Here is a 26554-nt window from a genome sequence, read left to right as displayed (position 1 = left end):
ATACAATAATAATAATAATAATAATAATAATAATAATAATAATAATAATAATAATAATAATAATAATAATAATATTTGATTTTGTAGTTTGTATAAAACTATTATCCGTAGCCTATATCTAGTTCGTATAAAAACATTGCAATAAAATGAACATCATAAATTCTCTGAATGAGCAATTGACAGTCTACAGTAATTTAGCATAGTTATAACTATTGTGGGTTTTTTTTCCATGAACGCAATAGGGCTACATAACTTCTGGACAGGGCCGGATTTAGGGGGGTGCAAAGGTGCACGCTTTCCCCCCCCCCTTTGTTGTAAATATACCTATCTAAAATGAGAAGCTAGCAGTGAAAATACCAACACTTTCCGAAACTTTCTGCCATCATGTTTCCGTTTGGGGCTTAAAAGAAAACAAAGCTTTGCAAACGTTTAAGGAAAAGAATTTCCAAAAGGTTGAGGGAAAAGGATTCGCCAAGCAAAGCAATATAACATTTATCAAGTAGGAAAGAAAACAGAAGCCAGGAGGAAAGAAGGAATTTCTTTTTTCGTCATATCACTTACGACCCTCTTTAAAATACTTTCCTCCGTTCTATGCATCAGTGTTGTCAGGGGGAAAGAATATTGTCACATGTCACTTTGAAGAGTTTCAGTGTAATTGGTTATTTTATTAGTTATTGGTGCACCGCCCCCCCCCCTCTGACAATCCTGGATCCGACCCTGCTTCTGGATTATTCGCTTCCCCAATCACGTGTTAAGGATAATATATAATGTAACATTTATTGTACTCCCATGCGCAAAAAAAAATTGCGCGTATACTGTATCTCACGATTTTCCGTATTTATTACTTTTTCCTTACGTTTATGGGTAAAATTGAGTTATTAGTATGTGGAGATAATTGAAGGCAATCCATCTAAGGAGATATTTCCAAAAAATATAATAAAATAATAAAAATATAAGCAAGAAACAAAATTATGCTCGGTTTTGTGTATACTGGCAACGATGATTTCTAGGAATTTTTTCAGTAGTACAGCACGATTGCGGAGGGAATTCAGTAGGGAAGTCGAGGAGATGGATCAAGGAACTGGATATTGAACTAAAATGTTGCATTTATTGGTTAAAACCTAGTGTGTAGATTGCCTGCCAAATATAAATTAGCTTCTGTAACTAAGATGTCGTACGAAAATATAGAATTAAACAGAAAAACTCTTATGTTAAGGTTCGAAGCGATACGCACCATGGTTATGAAGATTATTTCTTAAGAAAAAAGAACAAACACAACGTAGCCTCTGTGGTTAGGTGGGTAGAGTGACGGACTCGTGGATATTTTATTATTTTGACACCACATCGAATCCCATCCTATCCCATCCCATTTTTTTTAACAAAACATTATTGAAAGTGTATAACTTTGATGTTAATAAGAACCGAAACAGTATAATAAGGAAATAACTTATTGATAGTATCCTTTAATCGACGTATTTATTCAGTATTTGAATACGTGTACTATTGCAAACAGTTATTATTTTCAGTTTATGGTCTTGTATGTTACCTGCCCGTTCTTTAACAGCAGACAACTCACTTCGGATTTGTGTGTCAAGAACAGGAAATATAAAATACGCGACCTTGACAGTCTTCCCAAGTTTACCCCTTGTTATATCAACATGACGTTACATCGAATGATGCTTGTTGTCGTGAAAAAAAGGAAGAAAGGAAAAGGCTGATGTCAAATTATCGTTTGTCTGTGTGTGTGTGCTTGTGTTTTTTTCTTTTTAGAGTATTGACTTTCTCCCTCTCTTTTTTTCATATCCACAATTGCAAGAAATTATGACCGACCTTTGCGGGTTTATTGGGAATAGGACGATTTATTTTGGATTGCTAACAGACGACATTTTTTTAACCATTTGCTTTAAACTTTGGCTTTGTGGCTCTTAGCACCCACGAAAGGTCATTATAAACTATATAAGCAGTTCCCGTTTTCACCGGCCGCTGAAAAGATATTGGGGAAGAGAAAAGTGCTTGCCGTAAAGATAATGAATAAAAAAAACAAATTAAAACAAATAATTTATAAATCTTTATAATACACTGTAAAGTTACGAGCGATTACGGCTAAGAATTTAACGTGAGATTAAAATTACGAGTATTATGTATTATGATTAAACAAATAATATACAATAAGTAAACTACAAGCAAATTATATATTTAACAACCTGAGTGCTTAAAAACAATTACTTTATTTTTAATTTTTATTTTTTTTAAATTATTTACTTTGATTAGATGGCCTTTTTGATTTATAGGAATTATTTTTTTTAAATTTTATTTATAATTTGCGCTAGCGGCAACGAATGAGAGTAGGGGATAATTTATATAACACTTGCGTTTTATTATGCCCTGCACAAGGAGGGTGGGGATTAAGTCAGCCGCAGTTTTTTTCTTTTGGGCTTTTTTTTTTACAGAAATTTGGTTTTCTGTAAAAGTCAAAAACTAATTTGAGTGTTATGCTTATATTTACTAAATTCTAACGACGACAAAAACACGATTTCAAAATGCAATCATAAGTCTGTGTAAGGAATGTTTTCGTTGAACGAAGCTAAATTATACAGATCTATGTATGCGGAACACGAATATTTCCAAAAGATAGCATGAATATGAACGATAATCCTACCATATTTCTACATTATATAGTAGCGTGAAAAACTGATATTAAAATGATATAACAAACAGGCATAAGCTTTTTTTCTAGCACGGCAACACATTAAACTTAACTCATTAAATTTTGGGAATTACAAATTATCACCTTACGTGTCGTTGTATTCCTATTCGTTTTCACGTTCGAGCGACGAAAGAAGAAATTGTAGTAATAGTGGTAAAAATCGAATTCGAGATTTCAATGAATTCAAGTTTCACGCCCCCACACATCGAAAAAGTAATTTTGATTTCTGTCCATCTGTTCGTCTGTCGGTTCGTTACGCTTTTTCATGTATTCAAATAGAGGCCATACTGTTCGACGTATTGGGACCGAATTCTAGACATGAAGTTTTTATAACACTTTAAAAAAACTAACTAACTATATGGCCTATGGAACCCGGAGGTTCAATGCCGCGTTCACAAAAGCACTCCACTGACTTCTATTCTTAGCTAACTGCATAAAGTTTCTACTTTGTATTCCAATCTCTGCGAGATCCATCTTAATATTGTCCTCCCATCTGCGCCTAGGTCTTCCTAATGGTCGTTTTCCGATTAGTCTTCCAGTCAAGACTTTGAAAGCGTTTCTACTTTCTTACATTCTAGCTACATGACCCGTCCACCTAAGCCTCCTAGACTTCACGACCCTAACAATGTTGGGTAGATCATATAAATTGTGTAGTTCCTCGTTATGAAGTTTCCGCCATTCCCCATTCCCGTTCCTCTTGGGTCCGAATATTCGTCTCACGATCTTGTTCTCAAATACTTTCAGTCCATGTTCTTCCCTCAGAGTAAGTGACCATGTTTCGCAGCCATACAGAACAACAGGCATAATAATCGTTTTGGATATTTTAAGCTTCAAATTCCTCGACAGAATTCGCGACAACAAGAGATTTTGAACCGAATAGTAACACGAATTCCCTGCTTTTAGTCGACATTTAATCATTTAGTCATAATTTCTTCGTGAATATGATTTCCCTCTCTTAATATTGATCCTAGATATTTGAAACTATCCACTTTACCAAAAGTATTATTTAATATTTTAACGCATCCATAATTTGCTGTATTCCGGTCCCGACGCACTTCCATGTATTTAGTTTTCTCTGCATTTACTTCTAAACCCTGCAAGAGTTTAATAAGATCTCTATATTTCTTTCTATTGTTCTCCTATCATCCCCTATTCAATTTACATCATCAGCATATGCCATAACCTGGTGAATACCGTTCAACTGTAGGCCCTGGTTGCTATCTTTGATTTTCCTTATAGCGTATTCCAGAACGAAGTTAAATAATAATGGCGACAACGCATCTCCTTGTTTCAGGCCATTTTCGACGTGAAAGCTCGTGGACAAAAATTTTCCTACCCGGACTTTACTTTGGGATTCATTTAAACATATCTTAATTAATCTAATTAGCTTTTTCGGTATTCCAAGTTCTGTAAGGACGTTGTATAATGTTTCTCTCCTAACCGAGTCGTACGCCTTTCTAAAATCAATAAATAGTCGATGTACCGGGGTATTGTCTTTCCACTTCTTTTCGAGTATTTGGCGAATGGTAAATATTTGGTCGATAGTTGATCGATTTCGTCTAAATCCGCACTGATAATCTCCAATAATTTCATCTGCGTATGGGGTCAGTCTTGCTAACAGAATATTTGAAAGGATTTTATAGGATGTTGATAGGAGAGAAATGCCTCGATAATTATTACAGTTTTGTCGCCTTTCTAGTAAATTGGAACAATGATTGATTCTTTCCACTCTTGTGGCAATTCTTCCTTGTTCCATATAAGGAGAATGAGTTTGTGTATCTTGTTCCACAATTTGTCGCCCCCAGCTAAAATTAACTCAGCCGGAATTTCATCTACACCCGGAGATTTGTGTTCATAACACTATCGTTTCGAATTCTATATCCTCCGACACCTAAAAATAAAAGTAGTTTACTGAAGGATGAAAATTTAAAATCATTAAATTGTCTCAAAAACGACTGTAAATATTTTGTTTGTATTTTTACAAATATAGTATGAATCATTGCTCTGAAAAAATACGTAAGGTGTAATTTACTGTATGGGATGCATTTTTTTGAACAATTTTCTCAATCACATTTTATAAATAAATGTATCATTAATAACCTGACAATATGACACAACTTGTTCGTCCTGTAAACATTCAGAAGAGGTAGTTTAGCCTACTCTTCGACGATTTTCCCATTAACGCCTGACCCAATTTTGTTCATATTTCAGAAGTAAATGTTACATAAATAACCTAACGATATGGTATAATTCCATCATCCTAAAAAGCTAGAAGTGGTATATTACTTTTCGGAGCAAGTTTTACCCTACGATTTTGTCGATAATTACTCTGGCAATTTTGTTCGTATTTCATAAATAGCATAACTCGTTTGTCCTGAAAAGATATACAAGGGATATTTTATTCTTGGGGATGACTTTTTTAACGATTTTCTCAGAAAGTACTCAGACGCTTTTGCTCATAGTTTACATACAATTATCTGCTTAATAATTCTAATGTATGGCATAAGTTATTTCTAACAGAAATATGACGAATGGGTACTTTACTTTTGGACGTAAGTTGCTTCGAACAAAGTTTTCTAAAACACATTATTTTATTCGCATTTCCCAAATAAATGTTTCAGTAATAGCTGCAGCCTAACACGAGTCAGTTTAAGAAATTCGAGCGAGAAAATTCAGTGCGTTTCATCCGTACCCATTCTTAAATATATTTTTAAATGTTACACCCAATCACAATTTTCCTAAGAAAATCGAAACTTCTTTTTAAATGTGCCTTGCTGTGGCCAAATGGTTTAAGTGCATTGGTTCTGGATTTGATTCCCGGTGAGAGCTAGTGTATTTTTATCCAACGTTAAGGAATAGGTGCAAAGAGAAAAGTGTTTAAACAAGTCTAACCAAGCTAATGAATAATACAAAGAAATAATACAATATTACGAAATTCTAGAAGAAACGTTGTTAATATTAGATATTTGCGTGTAAAATGTCCAACCGGTGACTGTCAACTCCAAAGGTAAGAAAGTGAAACATCCAATACCAGGTTAATCAGTGATCTCTAGTTAAAGCTATCCTACTAGGAAGTGATTGAGATACCAAAAAATTTTGTAATCGCTGGGAGGCATGTTAGGAGAATACATTGGGTGAGAGAGTTTAATACTGAACTCATGAATAGTCTCTGCACCTTCGTTTAGTATTGAAGTGCGTAGGTCTATATAGGTTTGCATTGAAATGAGCATTAATGCACAACATCTGTTGAACATTACGGGGGGCTTGCGGACAGGTTTGCAGTACATTTTACGTGGTTCGATATTGTAACGATCCTAGCAAACTCCTCAGCCTTTCCGCACTGTACTCTATAAGTTAAATTCGTGCTTAATTAAAACTATGTGTTTAAATTTAACACTGTTAACCGTTAATACCTGTGCACAACGGGCAACAATCCGCCAGTAATTCTTTATTTTTGCCCTTTGTTTTAGCGCCATAAATGTCTTTGTTCATAAATTTCTTTGTCTATGGTTTTGCATATACGTAGCGTGGACATTAAATTTTGACTTCTACGCCATATGCATCTAATTACAAACACACCTATAGAACGAACACAACAAACTTGGAATATATAGTTTATGTATGGAAAATCATACACGAGGCGCTGCACAGTGGGGCCAAGGCGGACAAAATGGAATGTCATGAAAGTGACAATTTGGGCGATAATCTATACGTTTTCTATAGTAAATGAAACGAGGAATCCGATTGTGATAATGATTTTGCAATTAGCATTCTTTTTCAATTAGTAAATTGTATTTAAATCTCAACAATGTTAAAGTTGCTGAGTTTACGTAGGTTTATTGAGAGGTAAAATACAGTTTTGCTTTATGGGGAAAAAATAGCTGCCCTAACGTGACTTATGTGAATGCAGGCAAGCATGCGACAAACAATTGGTTTGCCAAAAAAAGTTACATATAAGGGGTAATTTGAGCAAAATAGTGAATTTTTCAAGGAATTGCACACATGTCTAGGCTTATAAAGAAAGCTCCGCTGAACTCCGCTCTAATTAAAACGTTTTCATGAAACTACTGTAGTAAACTACTTTCTCTGTAAATTGCATCACAATATGCCGCAAAATGTAGCCATAGCACCGTTGTAAGCTGGCTGACTGCTTTGAGAAAACCCAGTTCCCGTGGAGCAACATAGTAGGAGGTATAAATAGGGCCGTGTGCAGCGAGTACTATAAAGTCAATTGGCTATCATGGAGTTTCTATTCAGTAGTTACAGTAGTTGTTTCAGTGAGATTGTGTGCTCTTTTCGTATAATGGAAGAAGCAGTAAAATATGCCGAACTTTGTGAAGTGCTACTTACAGGTGGATCAGTGGAGTGTTTTATTCGCAAAAGATATCAGCACATGCATGAAGATAAACTTTCTCGGATTTGTGATGAAATAAAGAAAAGATTTTTGCCGCATTATGTACAAAAACTAAAAATAGTTAATCACAGTAAAACATATTTTCGCAAGAAGTATCGCGAGTGGATGAATGGTGAATTGGTGATTAGTTTCCCCAGTGATGATGCTCATTCGCCGAAGTCTTCCAATCCTGTTGGAAGGCCTAAAAGGTGTTTTGAAGATTGTTGTGAGAGAAGTAAAAGACGTAAAGTTCACGATCTAAGAGCATCACATTCCCAAAGCGTAATAGATGCTGCTGCTTCGTCGTATTCAGGAAACACATCGGAAAGTTTCAGTGCTGATTTTGCATTATCAATCTTTACACAGGCTAAGCTTTCCAAATATCAATGCGAGGTAATCAGAGCTGCCACAAAAGAAAAAGGGTTCAATATTTTCCCCAGCTATAAAAAAATCCAGCGCGCAAAGAAAAATTGTCACCCTAATGATATCAAAATTACCGAGACCTCCGCAGAAGTCCCGCTCCAAAGTTTACTTAATCATACAGCCGAAAGGATCCTAAAAACAATAAATGAGAAGGAATTAGAAAAGTTGAACTGCCAGGCACTGACAATGCATACAAAATGGGGCTTTGATGGCTCGTCTGGCCAGAACGAGTTCTCTCAACATTTTGCAAGTGAAACTGACGCGAGATCAGATGCTAATTTATTTATTACTTCTATTGTGCCTTTACAAATAACCCTACCTGGGAATGAAGATAAATCAATTTGGGTTAATCCTCGACCTTCCTCGACGCGACACTGTTGATCACTCAGGTATCAATTCATAAAAGAGACACCTGAAATAATAATAACTGAGAAATTGAGGGTTGAAAGGGAAATCAAGAACTTGCAAGAAACACGATTGAACCTAGGGCTCAACTGTATCACTGTAAAACATGTTTTACATTTGACAATGTTGGACGGAAAAGTTGCTCAACATATTAGTGAGACATCTGCAGCAAGTAACTGCTTCATTTGTGGGGCTCGCCCATCGGAGATGAACGACTTATCGAAACTTGAACTGAAGCAATCTAATGAAAAAGTACTGAAGCTTGGGATTTCACCTCTTCATGCTCGAATCAAGTTCATGGAATATGCACTACATCTAAGCTACAATCAACAATTCAAGTCGTGGAGGACTACGAAAGATACTCTCCCAATCAAAGAAGCTGCAAAGAAACGCATCCAACAACGATTTATGAATGAGCTCGGGATTAAAGTTGATGTGGTAAAACAGGGTTATGGTTCGACAAATACCGGAAATACCTCCAGAATATTCTTCCGACATTTTTCTCTAACAGCAGAGATTACACACATAGACGAAAACTTGATTCGCCGGCTTGGTATAATATCGGAGGTAATTAACAGCAACTCTACAATTGATTCAGATAAATTTAGATAGTACACAGCAGAAACGGCTAAATTAGCTATACAGTTATACCCGTGGTACTATATGCCTTCTACAGTGCACAAAGTATTGATACATGGGGCCGAAATAATACAAGCTGCAGCTCTGCCTATCGGCTTACTTTCAGAGGAAGCGCAAGAAACTCTTCATAAAGATTATAAGGATTACAGGCTTCACCATACAAGAAAACGTTCCCGTACAGCCACCAATGAAGATGCATTCCATAAAATCCTCGAGTCATCAGACCCATACATAACTTTCCTGAGGCCCGAACTAAAGAAGAAACATCTTCCTCTAAGTACTGAAGCTACAGGATTATTTATTTAGATTTTCTTTGAAAAACACTTGTCTTTTCTGTTCCTCCTGAAAATTATTTCTAAAGTGTGTTATACATATAAGAAGAATATAGGCCTATATATTTTTACACCGTTGTTAATAGAATGAACAGCCTTTTCCGACATGAATAAAGCAAGTTGTTTTTTTACTTTTAAAATATACAAAAATCGTTTTTGAAAACTGCAATCTAAGTTTTGTAATTTTCAAGCCATGGACTTATGAAAACACTCATATAAAAGTACCGTTTCTTTGTATTATAATTAAGATATAAAATAACACAATATTGTGTTTAGCACACTTTTTGTATATGTTATTTCTCTATGATTTACTTATTCTACAATATTTTGCAGAGTATAACTTCACAAATTGTACTTTTTTTTTTAAGATATTTCTGACTAGCATCATCCATTGTATGCATCAGAAGTTCACACAGCTCAATTTAGTGTTCAGTTTGAGAAGATATCTCGCGACATCTTGAGTGCAGTCAGTCGTAACGTTCCGGAAATGGTTTCATTTGATACACTACCACAACATACAAGGGAGCACACCATCGTCTGTTTCTTCTACCAACATTACACTATTATCGAGAATTTTGTCCGCAAAACGGGCATTCGGCCCCACTGTGCGCTGCACGGGAGAGTAGTGTGCATACATATGGCAGTCAACTTCCTAAGAAATTTATAATAATAATAATAATAATAATAATAATAATAATAATAATAATAATAATAATAATAATAATAATAATAATAATAATAATAATAATAAAAACAGAAAACGAAACAGTTATTTACATAATGTATTTATTTAAGCATGGAAGTGCAATAGACTTAAGTTATTTCTCTCTGTCCCTCTTTGAAGGCAACAACCTTTAGAGTGCCAAGACGTAGAAAAGGACTTGTGGCACTCATGACTATAGAGTGGTGTGTGTTTGGCACATCGGGTTCCTTCGTTGTTAGCCCCAGCTTTCTAGACCGGATGCAGTTATTCCCGGTAGAAAATACAAGAAAATATACCTTTCTATTACTATTAAAGTAAATAATTACACTCATTCCCTCAACGTGATACTTGTTTGTTTAACTGTATACAGACAGCTGATCCATGGGAGAATCGTTGATAATAATAAATAAAATAAACTCGACAAATATTCTTGTAATTTCCTGGGCACGCCAGTGTGCCTGTTATCCGGTTGTGGCACACTGGAATATAGGGTAAGGCTTTCTAATTTTGACCCAACTATTTTAACTGCTTCAATTGAAATTAATCTATAACAATAAGAGTGAATTTAGTCTTCTTACCCTTCGATTTAGAAATAAGGTCCGCTAGAATTGTATATTTAAAAAATAATAATACAGTACTCAGAATTTTATAGAGTAGTTTGTTTTATTCGAAATGACATACTTCCTGCAACTGTTTGGGTTGGAATTATTTGAGATCAAATCTTTAAGTTTTACGACCCATGGTTATACCGACTAGGCTAAAGGACACGGTGATGATGAGAAATGAATGAAATGGTGGAATGAAGAAAGTGGGAGAAAACGGGAGAACCCCGAGAAAACCCATGCACATGGTGTTTGTCCACCACAAAATTCACTTGGTGCGAGCTGGGGTCGAACCAAGGATCCCATGCACCAAAGGTGAACGCTTTATCACTGAGCCACCGCGGCCCCTCTGAAATTATTTATAGGAGAGAGTGACTACTTTATGAAAACTTGATATCGAACACATTTGTTTAAAAATACCAGCTTTTTGTGAAATATTGCTTAATATTCAGGAAAACCTAAGTCAATAAAATAATAATAATAATAATAATAATAATAATAATAATAATAATAATAATAATAATAATAATAATAATAATAATAATAATAATAATAATAATAATAATCTTAAATTAAAAACTCTCTGGACCTAGTGCATTGGCACAATTCCACGAATTAAAAAGAGTTTGTTTACTTCTCATGTAAGTGTAGAAGGACTTAATCCCTGTTGCTTTCAATATACGAAGAAAGTGTCCGACTGTCAAATGATATGCTACATAAAATGCCCTATGCAACATAATGTAATATAGAGTCATCATTTCAGATTGTCTAAAGAACACCTTCGTTTTAGCAAGAAAGGAAGAAAATAGAAAATACTCAGTTTTAACCTAGTAGAAAGTTTGCAGATTTAAGAGAAAATGTACAGAGTTGTTGGATATTAAATGTAGTTCGGATTAATGGAGTAAGACACCGTAGTTCATTGTATGAAATATACTGGGAGTGACCAAGCCATTGCTTATGGAAATATCGAAAGAGATACGTTAATGCTGTTAGTTGCCAACTGTTGTAGAAATGAAAAATTTAAGGAAATCTCTAAAACTCTAAAATCACAGATCCAAATTGACTACCTGCTAAGTAAAACTGCTAAATCTGACTAAAGCAAAACAAAAAGTCTTAATGACCTGTGTTACAGTTTCAGACACATCATTCTCATATCAAAACTACGATAGAAGTAAATTATGAATACAGGTGAATTTGCAGTTCTGGAATACCAACAAATGATTTTGCTAGATGTAAATTTTGGGAAAACATTTTTATAAGGTTTTAGATTTATTTATTGGTTTGTTTGTTTATTAGCTTCTCCATGCCGTAAACGTCGCCAACACCTAGTGGCCCACTTGCTGGTAAATGGCGATCGTCAATATAGCGACGCGTCGAAGGATTGCCGTTAGTGTGCCACTAGTTGCAGGGATTCGTCGAGTCGAAGCAGATATCTAGAATCGGGGATATTGAAGTTACCACCACGTAACAGCGAGGACTTCATTTTGATCCCCGCTCCTTTGATTTGTCACGGAGAATCGCAAAGGGACCAACACGAACTATCCCAGTCATGTGCATGCGGTTATTATTATATATTACTTTTCCCTGACGAATTGTTATTATAAGGACAATACTTGAGCTCCGGGGGTCAAGAGTAACTCCTGCCTTTACATCATGAAGTGAAAAATCTTGAGATGGGTGCGTATAATTGTATGAATTTAGTTGGCAACTGTCGCCGATCACTAGCAAGTGAATATGGGAGAACTATGAAAAAAGTAAATAGACGCTTGCCATTTTGTTATAAAATTACATGACGAGTGCATTTGATCTGATTCCAAACAGTTATCGTCAAATATACACGGTTAATGGAGCACTCTGATTAGAAATATTAAAAATACTTCAACGATTTATCACTCTACAAGCTGTGTCTTCACAATCGCCTCCGTGGCGAATTCGGAAGAACACGCACCTAATAACCCTAAGGTTGGTGGTTCACGCCCAGCTCAGGGCACTTTATTTTTACTTTTTTTAAAAATGTTTGTAGACTCACCTTAATGCAAAGGCGGTTTAACGTATTTTAGGGGAACAATTTTGTGGTTCGTTGTCGTTCCGTCGCTTCTCTACCAGTGGTGGTATAGTTTTCAAAGCGGAAGTGGGACCAATTTTTGGCTGCGGGACCACCAATTTTTGGGGACATGTCGCTAGTTGCCTATCGGTAGTCCACCGACGCTTACGGCATGGGGTTGTTCCCTCACAAGTGAGGCAGATTGTAATCGACCAAGAGTGTTTGGGAAAAATGGGAAACATCTTCCGACTTCGACTTCTGAATAATCCGTTTAGGATCAAGTCGAATCAAGGCTGCGTCACGGGAAGGTAGAACAAGTGAGGCAATCTTTCCAAGCACTACGCTGAAGAGCCTCTGTCTCATTCAAGACTTAGACTCTTCAGGAAAAGTAACAAGTTTATTACTTGTAACTTATTCTTTGAGTCAAAGTATTTTGCAATAAACCATCGTTTTGTAAGATATTTTTACGATTGTATACTATTAATTTCGAAAATTGTACACATAATATAATTTCCCATCATGGATTTGAAAAAATTAAAGTTCGAAGAAAGAAAGATCTTCGATCCACATGTCTCTTTCATTATTGACCCTTAATTTATTTTAGTCCTAGGCAAAGCGAATCGACGGGATGGCTCTAAGTGAAAACATTCATTTAGATGGTTAAGTAATCTGGAAATTCCTGCTGTTATTTCACGAAACACAACAAATATTGAGAAACAAAAACAATTTTGCTTACTAGGGGAAGGGAATAAATCATCTGCCACTCCATCTGCCATCTTTCACTCCCTAGCTAAATTTGTGGGTATGATCACACACCTTGCCTCATAAAGTACAGTCTTATAAAGAAAAAAATATTTTTTTTAGCTAAAAGCTAAAGGGAAGTCAACTTCAGTAATTTACTTTAGTTTTTTTTTTAATAATGGCAAACCAGTCCATTTCATCATGATAAATCACGTTTGATATTAAGATGTCTTTTTCTGTCCGTATATATCCTTTACATTTTGTTGGAGACAAAATTGTTATTTTCCCAAGAAAACAGGGTGAGAGAAGCTATACAACAACATGAACTGAAAACAATAGCTATTACCAATAATACTGTAATCCTGGATATCAATAAGTTGTCCTTAGTATATTTCTTCGGTTCTTATTAACATGAAAATTATAATGTTTTGTAAAAAAAAAAAAAAGAAAGAAAAGAAAAAAGAATGGGATAGGATGGGATTCGATGTGGTGTCAAAGTAATAAAATAACTACGAGTCCGCCACTCTATCCACCTAACCACAGAGGCTACGTTGTGTTTGTTCTTTTTTCTTAAGAAATAATCTTCATAACCATGGTGCGTATCGCTTCGAACCTTAACATAAGAGTTTTTCTGTTTAATTCTATATTTTCGTACGACATCTTAGTTACAGAAGCTAATTTATATTTGGCAGGCAATCTACACACTAGGTTTTAACCAATAAATGCAACATTTTAGTTCAGTATCCAGTTCCTTGATCCATCTCCTCGACTTCCCTACTGAATTCCCTCCGCAATCGTGCTGTACTACTGAAAAAATTCCTAGAAATCATCGTTGCCAGTATACACAAAACCGAGGATAATTTTGTTTTTTGCTTATATTTTTATTATTTTATTATATTTTTTGGAAATATCTCCTTAGATGGATTGCTCTCTATTATCTCCACATACTAATAACTCAATTTTACCCATAAACGTAAGGAAAAAGGAATAAATACGGAAAATCGTGAGTTACAGTATACGCGCATTTTTTTTTTTTTTTTTTTTTTTTTGCGCATGGGAGTACATCACATATTATGATACGAGACTATTTTACATAGTATATTTCAATAAATGGACTGCTTGGATGCTAAGAACTAGTACAGGTACCTTTCACTTCTATAAATAGGTATTTTTTAAAAGGAGTTTTTTAAACACTAAATAAAACAATAAACTACATACAGTAGTTATGGTTTTGGTTCGCAACATAAAAGAAATATAGATTGTTCACGAGATATTGAATTTTAACAAAAGAGACACTGACCAAAGCTTAAAACTTTACTTTATTTTAAATTATAATTTGTAACTGTTTTATATGACGGTTAAAGAATTTAAACTCTGTTATAACAACATTTATATATGTGTCTGTATTTTCATTAATTTCGATCGTGTCTGAAGAAGGATATGCTAGATATCCGAAACAGTTACAAATTATAATTTAAAATAAAGTAAAGTTTTAAGCTTTGGTCAGTGTCTCTTTTGTTAAAACAATTAATCCAAAGCCATGAATAGTCTTACTATTGAGATATTGAACTTCAACTTTCACTCTTGGAAAATTTAAAATTTGAGTTAGACCACTTGGCATCAAAGCAGTTCACGTGAGATAAATACACTTCTCACTTTACTCTTCTGGTTGCAACGCTATTGACTTTTTTCCATGACAATTCCAGATAGTTTTGTTTTGTGCTCGGAGTATATTTTATATTCACCTAATAAAATTACGGATTCATTTTGCAATCAGTTTTAAATTTACAGAAACTATTAATATAAGTCCACAATCAAATCGAGCTAATTGTTTAATGCATTTCGAAGGCTTCATAATCGTTGAACGTTAAGTGGACTCAACCTAGTCCCGGGTCCGCTGTGACTCAGTGGGACAGCTATCACCCTTGGTGTGTGAGGACTCTGATTCGATCCCAGCTGGTGCCAAGTGGGCTTTGCGGCACAGAAACACCGTGTATGTGGACCTTCTCGTGGTTCTCTAGTTTCCTCCCACTTACTTAATTCCACCATTTCATTCATTCTCAACGTCACTGTTTTCTTTAGCTTACAGGGCAAAATCGTGCGACGTGAAGTAATACTGAAAGATTTCATTTCGAGTTAGCCGCCCAAAATTAACTTGCCCTCCCCTGTTCGAAGTTATGGTTGGAGACCTGAGTTGGAGGTGTAAAATCCAGGATGCAAATACTTTGCTCATGAAGTAAGAAACAGTAATTCCTATACTGCTCTAACTTCAGATCTTATAACCACATAATGTTGAATGTGATTATTCACTTAAGTCAGAGACCTGAATTATTGATTATAAGCTCCTCAATAAGAGTGAGCAAATACGTATTCTAGCTTTCCCGTTTTTAAAGGATGAAAGAAGATATTTCGTATAACGCTGAAATTTCTGGGATTTTATTCTTCCTCACGTAACTCGGACACATCTGCTAGTATATGTACCTAGGTATACACTGTTGTGCAGCTCTTAGGACAAAAGTAAATTCCGCGTGTTATGTCACTTGCGAAAGTAAGTTTTGTATGCCCAAAGTGGCATAGACTGGTGGTATTTGAACCATACATAGAAAGTATGATACAGGAAGCAATACAAAGAAACACATGATTAGAAAAAATGACACTTTTATTCAAACTCAACGCTGAAACCACTGCGATTCATGATGTCTCCTTAGATATTACAGAAGGTACTAAGTGGTCCTTACAAGGTTCTGTGATTACAACAGACAGTGATGCATGCTCTGCAGTGTGCTTCCATGCTACTTACAAGGTTGGTAATGAGTAGACATCGGAGTTTTATGCAAATGCATATTTTATTTGCTTATATGCATCTCTGTAATAGGTTTCTAATAACGATAATACAGCTCAAATTTGAAGTTTTATAGTGCATATAAATGCATATTTCAAAGGTTAATGCATATATTAGTGCTTAAGAGCATATTTAGCATATTCTATGTTTTTATTTAAGATATATGCTTATAGCATGCAAAAATGTCTATGTAACAGAATGGCTTTTTGCATGGGAGTATGAGGAATTCCTAGTTTATGGAGAAACAATATTGTTAGCAACCAAGACAAACAAGAGATAAACTTGTTCTGAAATCCTACAGTTTTTTTTCTCATATCCCCCAGCCCTTCCTCGCTTTCTAGAAGGACTAGGCAGAAAATGGAAATTAAAAAATAATGCACGGTCATTCTCTTGCAGAAGGCGAAGGAAAGTTTAGAGCAGCGTTTCCCAACCGGTGTGCCGTGAATGGGCCACTGGTGTGCCGCGAGGATATCAAAACAAAATTACTAATTCTGTAGCAATTAAATTGCAAAACGTAGGGAAAAATGTATATTTGTATTGCACATTACTATGAACCTCTACTATGAATCTACAATTTTAAGTTTCATGCCGTGTTACTTTTCTGTACATTTCTAATGCTGAAAAAAAGTATTTGTTATTGTTATGACCATTATTGCTTCTTTATCGTTGCAGACTATTTCGTAACTTGAAAATTTAAAATATCATTCAATCCTTTCGATAAATTACCTACATTTGTGTTTTAAAAGTAAAATAGATTTATTTGTTCGTTCGTTATTTAATGATCATCATTCTTAGTAAAAGGTTGGATACAGTTTTCGAAAAAGGAAGCGTATTTTTAATAACCTAAATCCAACATTTCATTGCAGTTGTTTTCTTTTAAATTAGAATAAAAAATAAGCATAGTGATTTACCACGAGGAAAACCCAGTGATCGAGCTTTCTTCTCTGTGCGAAGGAGATCAGTAATCAACGAAAAAAAATACCAGTGTGTTTTATATTTACAAATAATAATATCTATAAGTGTACCGCGAGAATCCATGTTACACCCGTAGTGTGCTGCAAGTTGAAAAAGGTTGGGAAACGCAGGTTTAGAGGAAGGAATAATTGGTACGCTCCCTCCTCCCTGCTCTCTCTCTCTCTCTGCCTAGCATATTTTCTTTATTTTATTGCTTCCGAAACATCATTCCAGACAAATGCTTTTCGGTAGAAAAGTTAGAAACAAATCATCCCACTCTTGGACAAAGTGGGCAACATGCGGTACTCAGGTCTACTGCGGCCCATATTTTATTTATTTATTTATTTATTTATTTGCCTGCTTTGCATACAAATGAGAGTATTCTCGAGCACGCATACAGTTGTCAAAATTACAAAATAATTACATATATGGTATAGAAAAAAACTTAGATAAAATAATACATACATAACTATGACTTTTATAAGCTTATACAATCATAATATAATTAACAAAGGAAAAAAACATTTATACATTATCTTCAAAAAACTCATTTACCGAGTAGTAACATTTATCTACTAAGAACTCGTGAAGATCCGATTTAAACATAGAATATGATTTGTTTTGTTTTAGAAAGTCAGGTAACTTATTGAAAATTTTTGTACAGTTAATATATACACTTTTTTGAAAAAACGAGAAATTTTGGGGGATAACATGCAAATTATTAACGAATCGAGTATTGTATTTATGGACGTTACTGTTTTCAATAAATAAGTGTTTGTTACTTACGGTAAACAAGATAACTTTATATAGATACGCACAAGGTAATGGTAATATTTTTTGTCCTCGAAAGATGGGCTTGCAAGAAGATTTTGGTAACAATCCAAACACAACCCTTAGTGCTTTCTTTTGTAAGCGAAACGTGCTAATACATTCAGTAGAATAACCCCAAAAAATAATACCGTAAGTTATTAAAGAATGGAATTTTGCATAGTACACCGAAACTAAGGCCTCTGTTGTGACATTACCTCTTAGTCTACGGAGGCCGAAACAAATACTACTTAATTTTTTGTTGAGTTGAGAAATATGCTCATTCCAAGTTAGTTTCGAACTTATGGTGACACCAAGAAATTTAGTTGAAATAGAAAAGTCGACTTTTTTGTTATTTATCATTACGTAAGGAATAAATTTATTTTGAAGAGGATAATAAAAATTTAGCAAGGAAGTTTTATCATTGTTTAGAACTAACTTATTGTTACTTAACCAGTTACTTAATCGTGAAAACGTAGTGTTTAGATTATATTCAATATCATGTCGTGAGTTACCTGTAATAATAACATTGGTGTCATCAGCAAATAAAACACATTTATTAGGCAACATTTCATATGTCAAATCATTGATGTAAATAAGAAAGAGCAATGGACCAAGCACTGATCCTTGAGGCACACCAGTTAGTATTGTACCTTTATAACTACTAAACTTACGCATTTCGCCATTATTTTCGTTCGTAATTTGAACTATCTGATACCTATCCTTCAAGTAAGACTCGATCCATTTATTGGCAGTTCCTCTTATACCATAAAAGCTTAATTTTTTGAGTAAGAGATCATGATTTACAGTGTCAAATGCTTTAGTAAGATCAACAAAGAGTCCAATTGCCCATTTTTTATTATTTATTGCATGCATAACAGTACTAAGAAAATCGAAAATCGCAGTAAACACATGCCTGAAGAAACAGCCCGACTTGCATGAAAAATGATAAAACCACAGGCAAGTTGATCGTGTATGGCCTCGTTCATTCATGTTGAAAGTTTCCAAATCTTCTGAAAACATGCTTGATGTTTTTGCCGTTCTGCATGCATGTTTACCGTGTACGGGCTCGTTCATGCAAGGTGGCTGTTTTATATTTAGGTCCGCCAATCACGACAGCGGAAGAAATCACGTGACTCTCTCCTCCGTCGCATGCCAAGCTCGTTGAAGGTGAATGGTCTACGTTAACAAGGTCGCTGAAGATGGATGATCTGCGTTATATAACAAGGGATTCTATGCGTGAATTTATTCAGCTATACAAAGAACTACCATGTTTGTGGAAAGTAAAATAAAAAAAAAAAGACTATTGTGTGGGGAAGGACGTAAATAATTCTGCATATGAAAAACTGTTAGAAAAGCTGAGAGAGTTTCAACCAGACGCCACAATTGATGACAAAACACCAAAAAATGTGTTACAGCTAGAGATTTTGAGGGCTGAAAAAACGGACAATTTTTGTTTCCGTCCGAAAATCTAAACACTGTTTTTTAAGCTTTTTTCTTCATAAATATTATAGTACCAGATAGTTTTTATTATACTTAACCAAGAACTACTGCCCCGAACCAAACGTTATACCTTTGTGCAAAACTATTTCAATCCAAGTCCTTGTACACAGAACCTATCTACATAAGACTGATTTTTTTTTTTAATTTCATTTAATTTCTTTAAAATTTCCTGACAAAAATAGTTATTTATTATTCGTGACTAAAAAACACTATAGTTATTTTATTAACAGCTATATATCACTTCTTGTTTTACACCAAGTGGAAAAAAAGCGAATAAAATTCAAACTGAAAAACTGAATTAAAACGTTGTTTTTCCACCATATTTTCCATCTGATAAAAAAAGTGTTTTTTAAAACACTCAGTTTAGTGCGGGGGGGGCGGTGGCTCAGTGGTAGAGCGTTCACCTCCGGTGCTTGGGGTCCCTGGTTCGATCCCTGCTCGCGCCGTGTGGACTTTGTGGTGGACAAACATCGTGCTCGTGGGTTTCCTCGGGGTTCTCCCGTTTCCTCCCACTTTCTTCATTCCACCATTTCATTCATTTCTCATCATCACCGTCTCCTTTAGCCTAACCGGCATAACTGTGGTACGTAAAACTAAAGATTTCATTTCAGTTTAGTGCGATAGTTTTATAGCAGTATTTATAGTACCTTGTTGAAACGTTTGTCTTCAAACTGTCAAATATAAAACAGGGGCGGATCCAGGAGGGACTTCTGGGGGTCGGTGGGTTAAAAGAGCTCCAAACTCTGGGATGGGTTTTATTTATATATAAAATAAGAAATCATCATCTTCTGGGGGGCTATCGCCCCTTCTGGATCTGCCTCTGATATAAAATCAGAGTAAATTGTGTAGTCTGCTGCTACAAATAAGTATATATATATATATATATATATATATATATATATATATATATATATATATATATATATATATATATTTCGAAGTCCATTTGTTTGTTATGAGTTTATATTGACACAAATCTAAAGAAAAATTACACAAAATATTATAAGTGGTGTGGAATAATATAGTTCCATTATCTAAACCATTTCCATCCAATTTGGACATGTTGGCGTGGGAGACCGGGGTTCGATTCCCAGCGGGAACTAATGTGGTTCGGATTCCACATTAATCAGTAGGTCCACGCCTCATATAGCCTCGCTGCTGAACGGGACGTTAAACTCAAAATCAACTCAACCAATTTGGAAATGATCCGCACAGGAGTACTAGATCAATCGATTGTAGCAGATGTGGTAGCAACCTCTGCATTTGGTCATTCCTTAAACAGAAGAGATACCATATTATTTTTCAATCGGTAAATATTTAACGTAAATTATTAATTATATGTAAACTTTGTTATATTTAAATGACTGGAGCGATATAATTTTACGATGATGTTTTAAAAGCTGGTCGTTTAGGGGTCCAGGAAATCATTTGGGAATACTTGTCAAAAGGCATCTTAGGTATATGTCTTAGCTGTGTCTTGTGCCTATTTAATAATAAAAAAGTCCTATTAATTAATAAAATAGGAACTTTGTTCAGTATTCATATACAGTCAATTAGTTATAATTTCCCCATTTTTCGTTAGTATTTATATGCAGAATACAGATATTGAAGAAATTTGCATTTGTAACAATTATTTGAGGAATTTTTGTCTATTGCAACTTTCTACTCTTTTATTATCATTTAGGTAGGGACACCGAAATATTGTTTGCTTACACTTAAGAAATGTCTAGAACCGGACCTGGAAATGGATAAACAGAACTCGGAACGCCGCGCTGATCGCTTTGTCTGAATTAACTAATTTACGCATGAGTGATGCTTTCAGAAGGGAGGGATGGTGGTGAAGCTAAAGAATATTTTATCCTGAGGGTGAGTGTTACAGCATGGGATTTCCTGGAATTATAATAATAAACAATTGCTAAGAAGATAACGTGTACTGTAGATTATTCGAATCGATCTTTCATCATTCGTCTCTTAGTTGAGAGAGAAACTACTTCACCCTCTGGTAGCAGGTGACTTTTTTTTAAGTAAGATAGAAAACTTCGTTTTAGTCTTTCTGTGAAGTACAATGTTTCAATGTGATCATGTCGTCTCCAGATCAAGTATCAGACCAGCAATATTCGGAGAAAGTTATTTCAACTGCAGAAACTAGAAAACGTTCTGTTTCACCAAACGGAAGTAGCTCGACAACCAAAAAAACTAAACTGACTGAAGATCTTGTACAACAAACTTTTATTTTGACACCTGACTTACGAGAGCATTACGTTTATGTGGGTCATTACAAGTGCTCTATTGTGCTGCCAAAATGTCTTGAGCCGTGGCAAAAAAGCGAACTAACGCTCACACCCTCACACACCCACGCGTTGAGCCAATAAGGGTTCAGCTGTTGCTAAGCGAGAGAAAGCAAGTGGAATTCCTTCAGCCGATAGCAGCGCTTGCAACGGAAGACTAGACTAGGGATCAAGTCAATGCAGCATATCTGTAATAGTGTTGTCCTCGAATGCATACATTGCAAAGGACGAAGAAAAGGAAGAGGAAAAGACAAATATAATTTTCTTCGTCATTTACGGGTAAGTATTTATTTTTATATAACATGTACTTATACTGTTTTGAATATTAATAATACGACATTAAAGTGACAAATAAGAGGATATATTCTTTTAAGTAGAGAATTCTTGGAGTGTACCACCTAGCAATAATCAAAACTACCTTAAAATGATTAAATTGTCCTTATTACTATCAAAATTTTAAGAGTTACAGTTCTCCCAGGGTTTCAAGTTTCGCCTATTCAAGATTTGCCTAGCTATGCACACGTCAATCAAAGTGAATGACAGAAAGTTAATTTTCCTATTAGGCGAAAAGTTGATTTAAAAAAAACTTGGTTTAGCTCGCATATGTAGGTAGTCCTGCACCTCCTTAGAATTTTATCTTGAAACTACTTTTGTACTCTTGCTAAATAGTGAGCTCCTTCGTGGATAAGCGGTTAGCGTACGCACCTTTGGCGTGGGAGACCCGGGTTCGATTCCCGGCGGGAGCTCATGTGGTTCGGATTCCACGTTAATCAGTAGGTCCACGTCTCATATAGCCTCGCTGCTGAACGGGACGTTAAACTAAAATCAACTCAACTTACTAAATAGTCCAGTATGTAGAGGAAGATTTTGACAAACCCAGCAAAAATTAGTAGCTTAATGAAACTTGCAGGATAGTTTCCTTTATCAAGCATAGTAATATCCTAAAAGTCCCGAAACGTGTCTCTTGAGCTTCATCCAATATGACTGCCATATCCAATTTGGCCGCCACTGTCTATAGATAATCATGTTTCCCTTGATTTCTTACCTTAGGTTCAATTGTAAAATATTTTGTAAATAAAATTCCTTTTGTTTGATATATAATTCATCTATGTAGGTCAGGTAGATATAAACCCACCCAACCAGGTACATTCTAGGAACGTGCCATTTAAGTTCCATATGTACCGTTTACGTACCTGGTACTTGAAAAATGTACATTTCATATGCATAGCACGTGTCGCTAGGTACGTGCCTTTCGAGGAATTTCTGACACTTGAAAGGTACTTTTACATGCTTCACTGGAATGTGAGGAATGTGAATGGCACATACCCCATGTACCATGGCATGGTTGTGCGTAAGTTGCTTCGTATTGCGACTAGGGTTGCCAATTTAGCCCCTTTGTGACGAGATCTGGCCATTTTGAGAACGTCGTTAGTCACATAATTTCCAAAGAGCCAATAGTGGCTTTTTAGCCATATGCTTTTCACTTCTATAGCCACTTTCTGAGTTTAGCCACATTGTAATATATTGTGTGTGTCATTTTGCAATTTTCTGCAGTGTTTTCTTTCTTCTTGCATGCAGTATGTAATAAGCAAATACATTACATACAAAATTAATATATTGTCAGTTATATATGGTGGTTATTGGGAAAAACACTCCCCAAAAAGTTCATCTTAGACTGGAGAAATGGTTATCCTTCCTTTTCCATTATTATTTGGCTATGAAACAAATGCCGGAGACATATACAACCGCTATATACAACAGTGTGGTGTTGGAATGTGTAATGATTAGGATGTGATGTTTTATTTTATTTTTTTGAAAGTTCAACACTTCCAATGTACCCGTAAAAATGTACTAAAGAAATAGTGCCCATGTTTTTTAAATATTCAATTAGAACTGGACAATCTACATGAAATTTGCAATCGATCAGTGAAAACGTCATCTTTCTAGAGCCTGTAGTTTCTGAGATCTCATTGTCGAGAAACGTATATGTGTATTTTAAAAGAGCTCCAAAGATGGCAGCACAATTCATTTGCATGTATTTCGGAGAAGGCTTACTAAAGGCAAAGGCCTTTGAACAATAATTTAAAAGGATAAACATTGTGAAAAATATTTATTTCAGTAATTTATTTAAACTACACTCTTTTAAAATATTTGTCTTTGTTATAAACGTGAAATCACAAATAACCGTAAATCAAAGGTTTGAATGCTAAGATTATAGGTTAGAGCTCGGTCGCTCGAAAATTATCCTTCATTGTATATTCACATGTGGTATTTTCATTGTACTAACTTCTTTTGTGTACCTTATCATAAAAATATAAATGAAAATAACTAAAGTGGTAAAAAAAAAAAAAAAAATGATGCTATAACCCTTTTCAAAACTGATGCCCAAATACCGATGTTAATAACTAACTTCACTTAGCCCATCCCATTCTTTCCATAACTACATTTGTATAGAAAATCACATGCCACAGAGAGGGCGTAACCCTCTGAGAGGCAGGAGAAGTCTGTAATTTTCCAGTAACATATTGCATTGATCAAAGTCAATATTCCTATTCTCCTTTAAAAAAAAAAAAAAAAAAAAAAAAAAAAAAAACGCTCGTAAATGTTACTGTAGTATTTTAATAGATAGTACAAGCTTCTAAATTCGAACGTAAAAATGAAGCGTTAAGGTTTTAGTATTTAAGTACTCGCACCCCCAGTTGCATAGCACTGCCCTAAGGAACATTACTGACATGCCTAGTACATTCCTGGCACATGCCAATGCCAAGTAAATGTGTCAAGTACATACACGGTACGTGATATACACATAATAGATACATTCCTCGGTATGTATCATGCACGTACTTTTGGGCGGAAGTAACCTTATTCCTTACATGTGTATTTCACATGATTGCTCTATTCACGTACCTATCATGTACATTCCAATGTACCTCGAGGAACATTCTTTACACATGATCAGTATGTACTTGTGTTGGGTGGGAAGTTACAAATGATAGAGTAGGTTTCTATCGCTTAATCTTGTACTTGTGTTTCTTTCAAGCGTATATTTCTGATTTCTTTTTTTTATACATACATTTATATACGTAAAAAAATTAAAGAAGAAATGTCAATATGCCATCATTAGAATTGATATATGTATACAAAATATGATACATTTGAGAATAATGGGGCATTATACGGTAGTTTCTGTAAACTTAATTAGCAAAATAGTCCGTATAGAAAACATTATTTAAACAAAATTCAGTTTTTTTTTTATATAAACGATAGAAATAATTTATAGTACATAAAAGACAAAAAAAAAATTAACCTGTTCCTGACACGGTCCAGTATTGGGACATAAACGATACGGCTGTGTTGGATCAGACCCATTGCTGCTTCAGAAGAAAAAAAGTCGTTGAAACAGTGAGTTCTAAGGAGAGCGTTTATATTTTTGTAATTCAAGTTTCATATAATAAACTCTGCTTCTTTCAGAAGAATAAAGATACTTATTACGCTAAGAAACTGAAAAGAAAAAATAGAAGAAAGGAACTTCCAGACATTCATGACATTAACATATAATTCGAGGGTAGTTCAACACTGAGAAAACGCCAACATGTCGCTTTCATTCCGTTGCTTTTTTTAAATGTAATTTCCCAACAAATAATGCATATGTCTGGGAAAAACAATCTCGAAGATGAACAGCTGGACTAAGTACCTGAGAGTTTTACATTTGCAATCAATTGTTGGAATATCTTGCTCCAGCCAAGTTTCCTCCGGATGATACGTCTTCAATACGTGTTGTTTGCTCGCATTTGCTCTTATGAGTAAAACTGAGGGATACCGCCAGTGCGTCACCAACATGAGATTGCATAAAAGTGTAATTGGGAGTGGTACCCCACTTTTACTAGTTCTTCAGGATTTGTAGTAGATTTGTTAAATATACTCACAACCTATTGCAATTAACTGCCTATCTCTCCGAGTAGTTTTTAACAAGTTTTCTTCCCTTTTAAGTCATGTCATGGGGCCGCGGTGGCTCAGTGGTAGAGCGTTCACCTCTGGTGCTTGGGGTCCTGGGTTCGGTCCCAGCCCCCGCCAAGTGAACTTTGTGGTGGACAAACACTGTGTGCGTGGGTTTTCTCGGGGTTCTCCCGTTTCCTCCCACTTTCTTCATTCCACCATTTCATTCATTACTCATTATCGCCGTCTCCTTTAGTCTAACCGGCATAACCGTGGGACGTAAAACTCAAAGATTTCATTTCATTTTTTTTTCATTTCAAGTCATGTCATTTCCTGAAATTTTATATAAATGCAGTATCACATCATCCATGTTTTCTCCTATATGTTCATGTATTTAAACATTTTAGTTGGTTGATGAAATCTGTCGTCTTTATGTAAGAGTTACAAAATCGGAAAAATACACTTGGAAGAAACAGATATAAGATTAAGCGACACAAGCCAATTCTATCATTTGTAGCTTTATATTTACCTAAACTACAGAGATGTAATATATATATCAAACGAAAGAAACTTTTGTTTACACAATATTTTCTTATAAATTCCAAGACCGTTGATTGAATTTAAAGTAGGAAATCAAGGAAAATATGGTTCTTCTATAGACGGTGGCGGCCAAATTAGACATGGCATCCATATTGGGTAAGGTTTAAGGCGAATATCTGGACACTTTTAGGATATGCCTATACGTGATGGAAAGAAGCTGCTTTGCAAGTTTCATTAAACTACTAATTTTATCCGGATCAGACACCTACATATTGGGCTAAAAAGTTTGAACTTAATTAAAAATTAACATTTCCCATTGAAACTATTATCGCGCTGTGATTGGACGTTTTCAGGCTTACACTGATTCTTGGTGCCTTGTTTAATTTTATTTTACGATATATGAAAACTCGTATAATTTATGTTACTTCATTTTATATTTTTTAATACATTTTGTAACTTCACGTAACATTGTCATATCTCGATGCCAAACATGTCATATTTAGTCATATACTTTAATTGCGCTTATACTGTTTTAATATGCACCTTTTAAGTAAATTATATATATATATATATATATATATATATATATATATATATATATATATATATATATATATATATATATATATATATATATATATATATATATATATATATATATAATTTCGAAACTAGTACAAATTTTGTGACACTTC

The 26554-nt window shown here is 34.8% G+C and overlaps 1 protein-coding gene across 1 annotated transcript in view; it reads left to right on the top strand.

Moving 5' to 3' along the window:
• The first annotated feature begins 8051 nt into the window (after positions 1–8051).
• The window catches only part of LOC145687184 (uncharacterized), a 50856-nt gene continuing 32353 nt past the window's right edge, over positions 8052–26554 (top strand). The window contains exon 1 of the mRNA XM_081760648.1: positions 8052–8495. Within this exon, the coding sequence (XP_081616774.1) occupies positions 8052–8495 (444 nt within the window). The remainder of the gene's footprint in view (positions 8496–26554) is intronic.

The sequence above is a fragment of the Thermobia domestica genome, chromosome 6 (genome assembly GCF_964235325.1).
Source record: "Thermobia domestica chromosome 6, izTheDome1.hap1.1, whole genome shotgun sequence".
NCBI lineage: Eukaryota > Metazoa > Arthropoda > Insecta > Zygentoma > Lepismatidae > Thermobia > Thermobia domestica.
Note: the sequence above shows the minus strand (reverse complement) of the source record. Positions and strands in the feature narration are given on the sequence as shown.